The sequence below is a fragment of the Oncorhynchus gorbuscha genome, linkage group LG04 (genome assembly GCF_021184085.1).
Source record: "Oncorhynchus gorbuscha isolate QuinsamMale2020 ecotype Even-year linkage group LG04, OgorEven_v1.0, whole genome shotgun sequence".
In the NCBI taxonomy this organism is placed as follows: Eukaryota; Metazoa; Chordata; class Actinopteri; order Salmoniformes; family Salmonidae; genus Oncorhynchus; species Oncorhynchus gorbuscha.
Genome location: NC_060176.1, coordinates 18344192 through 18354629, shown reverse-complemented (window position 1 = coordinate 18354629; position 10438 = coordinate 18344192). Strand labels below are relative to the sequence as shown.

At 45.8% G+C, this 10438-nt stretch overlaps 1 protein-coding gene across 1 annotated transcript in view; it reads right to left on the bottom strand.

Annotated features, from left to right (window-relative positions):
* The window catches only part of LOC124033489 (inositol 1,4,5-triphosphate receptor associated 1-like), a 13133-nt gene extending 3310 nt beyond the window's left edge, over positions 1-9823 (bottom strand). The window contains exons 1-19 of the mRNA XM_046345508.1: positions 9790-9823; positions 7719-7837; positions 7436-7497; positions 6775-6948; positions 6138-6215; positions 5964-6010; positions 5818-5874; positions 5293-5552; positions 5057-5201; positions 4743-4821; positions 4139-4265; positions 4002-4032; positions 3200-3340; positions 2969-3100; positions 2174-2327; positions 2032-2081; positions 1269-1421; positions 1071-1135; positions 69-200 (exon numbers count right to left, since the gene is read on the bottom strand). Of these exons, the coding sequence (XP_046201464.1) occupies positions 69-200; positions 1071-1135; positions 1269-1421; positions 2032-2081; positions 2174-2327; positions 2969-3100; positions 3200-3340; positions 4002-4032; positions 4139-4265; positions 4743-4821; positions 5057-5201; positions 5293-5552; positions 5818-5874; positions 5964-6010; positions 6138-6215; positions 6775-6948; positions 7436-7497; positions 7719-7801 (1970 nt within the window). The 5' untranslated portion in view covers positions 7802-7837; positions 9790-9823. The remainder of the gene's footprint in view (positions 1-68; positions 201-1070; positions 1136-1268; positions 1422-2031; positions 2082-2173; positions 2328-2968; positions 3101-3199; positions 3341-4001; positions 4033-4138; positions 4266-4742; positions 4822-5056; positions 5202-5292; positions 5553-5817; positions 5875-5963; positions 6011-6137; positions 6216-6774; positions 6949-7435; positions 7498-7718; positions 7838-9789) is intronic.
* Positions 9824-10438: the final 615 nt, after the last annotated feature.

Sequence of the window (10438 nt, the reverse complement as noted above, 5' to 3'; positions counted from 1 at the left end):
GGCTGTGTGACTGTGGGTATGTGTGTGTGTTTGGTCAGTGTGAGTGGGTACATAGAAAAGGGCCTCACCCTTTATTGTAGGCCTCCTCCTCGATCTTTGCCTTGATCTCTGATCTGATCTCTGATCTGATCTCCTCTAGGTTGACGGAGGGCTGGGCTGGGGCAGATGGCTCAGCTTCCTGCTCTGCTACACTCTTTCCACTGCATTGTTTCATAGCGGAAAAAACACATAGAACATTTTACCAACAGACATCATGATGAGAGTGAGGAGTGCATCATGGTCATTAGGCTTTCCATCATAACACTGTGGCCTTGTGTTAATGGACAGGCTGGAACGCAGTTGAAAGGCAGGGTGCGGGGATGGCACCATCACTGCCAGGTAAGCTTGCGTAAAATACAAAGGTGCGAAGGCAAAATGTGTACATGGGGACTCTTAAAATGTCCCTGGCTTTTACTGAGCAGACACTTGATACATTGTTATTGTCTCTCTTGCTTTGAGAGATCCTGAGATTTTGGCATGGGGCGAACTAAGAGAGCACCTCTCCCTCTCCCTCTCCCTCTCCCTCTCCCTCTCCCTCTCCCTCTCCCTCTCCCTCTCCCTCTCCCTCTCCCTCTCCCTCTCTCCTGGCTTTTGTCAAGCTCCCCAGCCCAAATGTTTAGATTACAATCTCAGAATAGCCCATCAGCCAGTTGCAGTTGGGTTTTTATGGAATGTTGCACAGTTATTTTGGGTGCATAGACAATCTGGGAGTTGCATAAGGGTAGTGCAGTTATCTGCTGTGTATGGCCCCTGGTATCCGGATGGCAATGATTAATCAAGTTACTCCCCCGGGAACACTTCCTGAAGGTCAAGTACATGAGGCAAATATTCTGATACAGCACAAGATGTCTTCTGATAAGGGTGTACATATATTAAGGCCCCGCATCGCCCATTGTTTCACAGCGCTGTGAACTGACCTTGGGAACTAGTCAATACAGGCAAGGAGATAGATTGTGCTGAGTACAGTATGTATGTATATATTTATGGGTATGCATTAGGTCAACATTATGACAGAGGATGGAGGAACATACCTCTCATCTATAGCTGGATGTGTAGGCTCAGTGGGAAAGTTGCTTTTCACACTGTTGGCTTCACACTGTAATTAACAAGAACGAACAACATGCATGTAGACGAAGCAGACTAATAAACTTAAATAGACAGGATATTACCACTTAATCACGTGGTCAGGTTGACAGGCTGAGAAGGTTGTGATTGGGTAGAAAACATACCAGGACAGGAAGTGCTTGGCCCATGGTGGGTTGGGGGCTGGGTCCCATGGCAACGCTGGGGCCGGGTCCTGCCATGACCGGGGTCTGACCAGGGATGTTCAGGAGGTTAAATTTGGGGACTACCGCAACACTGACCCTCCGTCTGGGCAAAGCCTGATAAGGAACAATTGGAAAGGAGGGAGAGAGAGAGGGTGAGAGATAGAGGGAAGAAGAAAATACAGGGAGTGTTCAGTTGGGGGGATTATCCTTAAAAATATATTGAGAAGTGTCAACCTGATATAACCAGTCAAATCCAGTGCATACTCTCAACAACAAACCCAGTGGAAACACTCTGTTCAACACTACAGCACCGGGGCCCCCCGGGTGGCACAGTGGTTAAGGGTGCTGTACCGCAGCACCAGCTGTGCCATCAGAGACTCTGGGTTCGCGCCCAGGCTCTGTCGTAACCGGCCGTGACCGGGAGGTTCATGGGGCGACGCACAATTGGCCTAGCGTCGTCCGGGTTAGGGAGGGCTTGGTCGGTAGGGATGTCCTTGTCTCATTACGCACCAGCGACTCCTGTGGAGCGCTAACCAAGGTTGCCAGGTGCACGGTGTTTCCTCCTCCGGGTTGGATGTGCACTGTGTTAAGAAGCAGTGTGGCTAGGTTGGGTTGTGTATCACATGACTTTCAACCTTCATCTCTCCCGAGGAGTTGTAGCGATGAGACAATTGGACACCACAAAATTGGGGAGAAAAAGGGGTAAAAACACGACAACACCAACCTTTCCCAGGGTCAGCGACATTGATCTGGATGGCCGTGGGACTCCATCATCTAACCAAAGGACACAGGAGAATGCAGTTTAAGGCAATCAACATTTTGCAACAACTCGCCTATCTGGAGATAAAGGGTTTGTGCAGATGTACCTCCAGTGTCTATGGATCCTCCATAGCAGCGACTGGAGTTCTGGTTGGCCAGCTTCTTGAACTCCATCAGCTCAGCGTGGTCCTTCTCATAGGTCCTCTTCAGATTCTCCACGTACTGCATCATCACCTCTGTGGCCTTGTTCATACGCTTCTCCTGTCACACAAAGGGTTCCAAAAGGGTTCTTTGGCTGTCCCCATAGGATAACCCTTTTTGGGTTCCATGTAGAACTGTCTGTGGAAAGCGTTTTACCTGGAACCCAAAAGGGTTCTACCTGGAACCAAAAAGGGTTCTCCTATGAGGACAGACAAATAACCCTTTTAGGTTCAAGATAGCAGCAACGACAGTCATTACTCTCTATGGGCAGGAGAGTTAACCATACAGTCACACGAGAGCGAGAGAGAGAGAGAGACTCCAACACTGACACATCATATCAGGTCTGGGATCAGGTTTGGGGTCAGCAGCAATATGTTGTTAGTCTATAAATCACAAGGGACTTGTGTGACAACGGACATACCCCTGAGTCCTTCCCTAGTCATTTATTGGAGTTGGCTTTGGCGTGAACGATAACCTGAGGGAAAGCATAACATCAGACTAAATCGTTCATAAACATAACTTATCTGTCCAAAAACAAACATACCCATGGCCCTGAACATCCCAAAGTGTTTTTCTCATGACAGGATCATGGAAAAGTTTTCACTTCCACTCAATGTTTTCTTCTCTCATTCATGGGTTTCCTCAAATCATTAGTGTACCCCGCGGATGGCCTATCCTATCCTATGCCTGCGTTCCAGTACCTGTCTGACTGCTCCAACCATCTCAGCTCTGCTGGAGAGCCTGGTGGCCAGACGGTGCAGTACTGCTACTGTCTCTATGAGGCACTGGTAAGACTCCCGCTGCTCCATGTTACTCCACTGTGGTGCCGTGCACTGAGGAGACAACAGCAACAAAACACAGGTCTTTTATAAGTGAAAGTGAATCACAACTCATTTATTTTCCTGTGTCATCATGGCCGACTAAAGGCTGACCTTCAGAGAGCCTTTGAATTCTTCCAGTTCCTTCTCAGTGTTCTCCTCGGTCAGGGTCCGCTCCCGCTCCGCCTGTTTGAGCCGTGTCTCCAGTGTGTAGTTGTCGTTCCGGAACGCCAGCGACAGTTGAACAAAAGCGTTCTGTGGGGAGGATATGACTGTGTTTAATGTTCATTAAAACCGTCACCAGGGACACATTAGATACCATTATTAAGGACTGTGACACACCAACTCTCTGGACCTCCACAAAACTGTAACATAACTGTTATGCTAGCAATGTACAGTATGCGGTAATGCAAAGCACAACTACATCAGCTGGCTACCCAGCTGCCATATAGACCACCAACTAGCCAGTGTGTTGACAGTGCTGCTTGCTACCAGGCCTGAGATGAGCCTATAACGTGCAGCGATGCTGACAGACGAACTCCTGGTGCCATGCTGTCATGATCAAACGGTCTTTGCTGCAGAATCCCAAACATCGTCGCAGAGTACCGAGACAAGCGTTGAGAGGAAATTGGGGACTTCGACTGTCCTAGTGCACAACATGTATCCCCCTGGGAGGAACCGGTGTCTGGGCAGGCGGGGCTAAAGCCTAGGCCAAGTGCTCTGCACTCAAACAACACAGCCATGTTTGCATTTTCTTCTTAGAGACAGGAAATCATTAAGGCTCTCATTAGTCTCAATCATGGGTAGGGACTAGGGGCTTCCTGTACATTATATTCATGAGGCCACAGACAGAGGGAGAACATGCACTATGAAACTGTTACTGTTGTATAATACACTCTCCAGAGTAGATACTAACCTCAACTTCTTTTTCCGTGAGTGGAGGTGCACTACAAAATAATCAGAGAGGAAATATAGGTTCAGTATGTAAGTAGAAAAAAACTAAATATATGGTCAAAGGTCATTCCCTGTCAGTCTAAATACTGTGATACCCACCAGCCTGGTAGCCCTCTGTGCAGTTTGAGTTTCCTCAGCATGATGTCTGAGATGTTGGGCATGGCGTCTGACTTCTCTTTAGCCTCCTCATCAGTAGGAGACCCTGCAGGGGGCAGAAGAGAGGGACCAGGCCACACACACACACACACCATTAGATAGTTACAACGTGGCAATCTGGCCTCTATGGGAAAACCTAATTTATTTAAATGATCAGATTACTATTTTGATAATCGACCTACTTCTGAACAACATTGTACTGCAATTTTCTTGGATCACAAACTACTTCACTGATGTCTTTTCAAAGTTTGGGCAAACCAATATTAGCTGACTGGGTTCTCTCATGTTTTAGTTAACACTCACACCATCTGCTGGTGCAAACTAAAAATAACATTTCAGGTTGCCAATAAATTGCAGCTCTGTGCAAACTTAGAACAGAACATGCCCTCAGTTCTAAGGAAAATCTCTCGGGGTCAGTAAGGACTGTGACGTAGCTGGGAGCCTTGACTCCTTTCCCCCTCACTAGATAAAAGTCTACTGTCCACAACCAATGGTCTGTTACACAGCACTGTCTCCTCTCCAGGTCAGACACGGGGTAACACAGTACCTCTTTCCTGTTCAGCTGTTTCACTCAAGTCTGCCAACTTTGACCCCACAATGCTTTGGTTCCGCATCAGCTTGTGCTCCTGTATACAGAAGAACAGTGCACATTTAGATTTTTAAGAGCTTTCATGTTGTAATAACTGTGTCGCACAAAGATGTTTACAAGACCAAAACATTACAAGAACAAAACATTCTCTCTCATGATTTTGGCATTTACTAAAAGGCTTAAATCCCCAAAACATGCAATAAATGTCATATTAATGCTGTCAGGTGAAACTCAAGGGATGAACCCCGGTCGTTAAAAGGCTCCCATCGTACCTCTCTTATTTTGGACAGCTTCTGCACGTTGACAGGCTGTACAGGGAAGTCCTTGTACCCAGAGGACTTGAGCAGGGCATCCAGAGTCTTGTCTTGAAAGGAGAAGGTTTCCTCGTTTGTAGGGGGGAGACTTGGTGCCCCATTCCTGGCGTTGAGGGTTCCAGCAGTGTCCCAGGACACAGCTCTCATGAGGGAGGAAAGGCCCCGATTGTCTTGATCTCTGCCGTGCAGGGGGCCTGTTGAGTGGGGGCCGAGGGACAGGCTTGGCCACCCCAGTGGCAGGGGCCTGGTTGGGGGCTCGAACCAGCCCCTCCTCTGGCTTATTGACTAGTACTGGTTCTGGGCAATTCTTAGCTGTTACCCGGGGGTCACAGTTCTCCTTCTGGCCCCCATTGGGCTCACTGGGGGGTTGGGGGCCAGAGTAGCGGGGAGACAGGGTGCCTGAGGACACCTTACGCTTCTCATTGGGCTTCCAGTCCACCAACCTCCTGGTGCTCTAAAAACAGCAATATCATAATTCCTTAAACACTGTCAATTCAGGAGAAACAAATAAGATTTTCTTGGAAAGGGGGCGCAAGAATGTCAACATTTACAATGTTCTACCGCAAATGAATTATTGTATCCAACATAGCTATGAGCATAGCTATTCTGGAGTGTAAACTCATGAGGGTTTTACTAACTACGTATTGCATTTTCATGTTTGACTAACTGTTACAGGGTGCCACTTGAGAATGAGAGTGGTGGTGAGAGTGCTGTGCTACCTCATGCTCTGGTGTACTGGTGTCAGCCTGCTCCCTCGTAGACAGAACCTCCAATCGCTGCCAGAGAGGAGCACAAATCAACACACATCAACATAGTGTTAAAACACCACTACTGAGTACATCAGAAAAATCCATACTGGTCTTACCAGGCTGACAGGCGATGAGGGGGCATAGTTCACCTCTGTGGCTACAGCTGAAAGAAAAAGGTTTAGAACAAAAGCTGTTTAATTAAATGCATTTTTTATATTTTTAAGCAAGGCTTTTCATGCGCTCAATTGAAGAGAGTGAGTATTCTCTAACAGACAGAAAGATGGACGTACCTATTTGAGGGGCTGTGATAAGAGAGCTGCTTCTGGACGGTACAGGTGAGGAGGATGGTGTGTGGTTAGGAGAAAGACCTGTGGATAAAACACACACGTGTTTTATGTTTGGGCAATGAAAGTCCAGTATGCTGCATCAGCATCGCTTTCCAGATAACAACGCCACAATAAAACTATAGTTATTGGGACTTCATTTGATATCTGTCACTGTAGTCTGTTACGTGAGGCAAGACTGGACTTATCTTGCGTGCATTCAGAATGCTGCAAGACGAAGGCATGAGGGCACGTACGTGATGTTCAGATAACTCCGGAAGTCAAGATAGAAGCATGCAGCAATTACAATGACTCACTTATGCAACTCAGCTAGCAGACCTGAGGGACCCTGTTTCACTTGTATTTCATAACCAATGTTGAGAGTCAAAATATTGTTCAACCAAATCTACACTTCAACAGCTGACTAAATCTCTACTGTGCAAATAGTGGTCTTAAACTGAAGAGCGTACGTGACATTTCTTGTATCATCTTTCTGCCTCTGTCTTACATACTGTATACTATACAGTAAGACTCATCGTTAAGTACTTGTATATTTCCCTGTTTCACTTGTACACCAATATGTAAACCAGTGAGTGTCTCTCACCTGTGGGGGATTCAGAGAGGCTGCAGGTGGACTTTCGGCCCCTGCGGCTCAGGAAGCGGTCGCTGACTTTCTTGGCCTCCTGCAGCAGCACCAGGTTCTTCTGACGGTCCTCCTCTGAGAGCTGCAGCTCAGGCAGATGGTCTTTCACCAGGTCTATCACATTGCCTGTACTGTCTGAGAAGGATACACATGTACGCACGCGCGCACCCACACACACACACACACACACGCGCGCACCCCACACACACACACACACACACACACACACACACACACACACACACACACACACACACACACACACACACACACACACACACACACACACGTAATTAAAACACAAACAGAGACAATAAGAGACAAATGGCAACAACCAATAGTATTCTCTCTGAGCTCAGCACAGAGCAACAAGCCAACGTAAATAGTAATCAAAGCAGAAGCATCCCGGCGCTGAGAGCTTGGGCTATGCTTTTCTAAGGACAAAGGGCACCAGTCAGAAACTGATGACCAAACTTAGACATTTCAATAGATGGAATTAAATTAGCCATACAATGTTATGAAGAAAAAAATCCCAGTGGAACTCACATTTTGAACAATGGACTTATGTACGTTTTGTTAACACGAGGCTATATTTAGCCTTTAAGTATTTGATTGTACCCACCGACTGTAGTGATTGGTCCTCCCAGGGAGTTTCGGGACAAGCGAGATCTGGGACTGTGTGGTCTGGGAAAGAGAAACGTTTAAAATTAACAGACGCCGTGTTCTTACGACACAGTCTTTATTTACATTTAGCTACTCTAAACACTTGAAGAAGGACGGATTTTCTTTTCTAGAAATATCTCGATGCTGGCTTGGTTAAAGTGGCAAATTTTTCAAGAGGTGGTTTGCTCTCAATCCTTTTTGACATGAACAGTCCTGTTCTCAGGATGAAATAACACATGTACCTGGTCTGTTCCAGAGGGCGACCGTCTGCTTGGACCACGGTCACGGTCGCTTGCTTTGGGAAGACAATGGTGGGAGCAGGCATCGCCACGGGAACTGCTCTACTTTCAACTGGTGTATACTAGATAGAAAGATATGTGAGAAACAAAAGGTTATGCAGCAAGACCAGAACTAGACTGCATGAAAAAGGTTTTGAGTGGACTTTTGAGGGACCTGGATCGCAGACATGGGATCCTGCCATAGAAAAATCTGATATTTATCTCTCAAATAGAAGGCAAATTCATAGATATGGATATTGTGATTGCAAATTGGGGGACATTTTCATTTAAATCATTCAAAACATAAAAGCATGCAACACAAGGATTACAGAGACATTTGAGTAAACATGTCACTAATTGGCTTGTGTCACCGCAAAGGCACTTTCTCATTCTCTACCCTTTAACCTTCGTGCTTATGTACACATCTATAAAATATTGTGTACACACCGTCACAGAGATGTTTGGTGACTTGGTTCCCCAAACTGAAGACTTGGTGTTTTCATAAGCTTTTAATGTCGATATTAATGTGAAGACAGAGCCAAATATACACCTTAATGTCTCTCTAGACCCTCCCTGATGTTGACCATGGCTGGGACTGTATGGGGAACGTGGTGGAATCCGCAGGAGGAAAAAGACTTCAAGGCATACCCATTTCAAAGCACTTTTAAGGGGAAAAATAAATACACTTGTGGTCCTCTGTGATCGGTGGGTATTTCAGTGAGGCACTTAGCTCTGTTGACTAGCAGGTGGTCCATGGTTTCCAGCAGCAGCAGCATTTTTAGCTCAGAAGCACAATGTCAACAGCCTGAACCCCTGAACATCAGAAACTCTAGACAACGTCCCTCTGGACTAAACACATCCTGAACTCACTGGACCTCAGCATCCCAGGAGAGTGGAAGCACAGAATGAACTCTCACTTGAACCAAGTCAACCATATGAAGTATATTTCCAACATTAAAGGTCAGGCTTATATACCCTGTACATGTTTTATTTATATCCTAGAGTCCCAGTTCTATCCTCAGAGACAATTATGCAAATAAACAGGGAGGCATTAAATTAACCTTCACTGAGAGCTTCACTGTGACCTTTGTCCTGGAAGAGAATGTGAATAAATGTTATCCCTGTAACAGTCTAAAACTGAAAGGCCAGGGCATTTGTTTAATAAAGGAGGATCATTTCATACGGCTGCCATACCCCCAGGTTAGATTACAGAGGCTCATTGCATTCCTCAGTGAAGTCTTATCTAGGCCGTGTTTATGACTGAGTGAAACGAGTGACAGTATACTTCTAGGAGGTGTAACTCAGTGGTTCTGGTGAGGCAGTCATCCGCTCAACACAAATCTGTATATAGGTCCTGATTGTACACAGACAGCTTTCAGGAAGCCTCTACTTTTTGTCTCAAAAACAGAGTTTCAAGAGCATGTTTTCTGGGAGACATACTGGACTAGGCAAAGCCACATTCAGAGACTCATAAAACATCCAATCTGTCCACTGCTCTGTACAAGTCTACTCAACTCAATAAACACACTGTGCTGGACACACTGTGCTAACCTGTCTTGACCACCAGCGCAGTGCAAATGATCTCATCAACACAAAAAACAGGTAATAAGAGGCTCTGGGGAAAAAAGGTTGTAATCTGGACAGAAGAGGAAAGAACATCCTGCTCATGTTTTTGCTGGGATTAATTACATATTTTCACTGTTGAGTGAAGCTTTGTTCCTGAGCCAAAAATAGAAGTGGATGAAACGCACCCATAAAGCACAGGAATCCCAAACTCAAATCATGAATGAAATAAAGTCTGGTGAAAGACAGTGAAAGGATTCATTGTTAATAAAGATACACACATCCAAAACACACTAACATGTATTAGCAATGAATATGTGAGCAACACTATGAGCATAGATATGCAAATCAGTATAGCTTGTCAATACTGAGGTTCTAGGTTCTGTATTAATGAGATAGTGTCATGTATAGCTCTGAGTGCAACATACCACAGCTTTAGAGTGAAGGTTTAATGTAATGGATAGGTACTCACTGTGCTGGGTGAGCTGGAGGAACTGTCGAGCTCCTCAGGGAATCCTCTTCTTCTTCCGGGAGGACGGGCATTACGGGGGCTGTGGGGCTCGGGGTCGTGTCAGGGGGAAGAAAAAGGGGCTCTCAGCTGGAGTGGGTTGGGTAGGGGATTCCTCTAACTGCTGTTCAGTCTGAACCCAGGGAAAGCAGTACAACTCGTGGCCCCCTCCTTCCTGGAACCAGAATGATATGCATGCAAGCAGGAAGTCACACAGGTACAGGTGAGAATACACAGCCTCTGATGGCTTCTAACTACCAGGGAAACCACAAAGAAGCATGACGCTTCCTCACATAGGATAAGTGTATAGATACATTTGCTTATGAACGGGTGTGCCAACTGGTGGTGGCTATGTCTGTTTGAACTTTGATGTTGGAAGACAAAAACCTATGACGTCATAAGGAAAGGGCCTTGTAGACATACATTCAAAGTCTGTAAATAGTATTGCAGTTGCACTGTTCTGGTCATCTCCGTGTAAAAGGAGCAATGAGCACCAACATGTGACGCTTATAGGTTACATATCACAAGTCTGTATTATTAGAAGGCATAGATTTTTCAATCATTTTCCATTTTAAAAAATGTGGCATATGTCAACACTTTGATTTGTGGATAA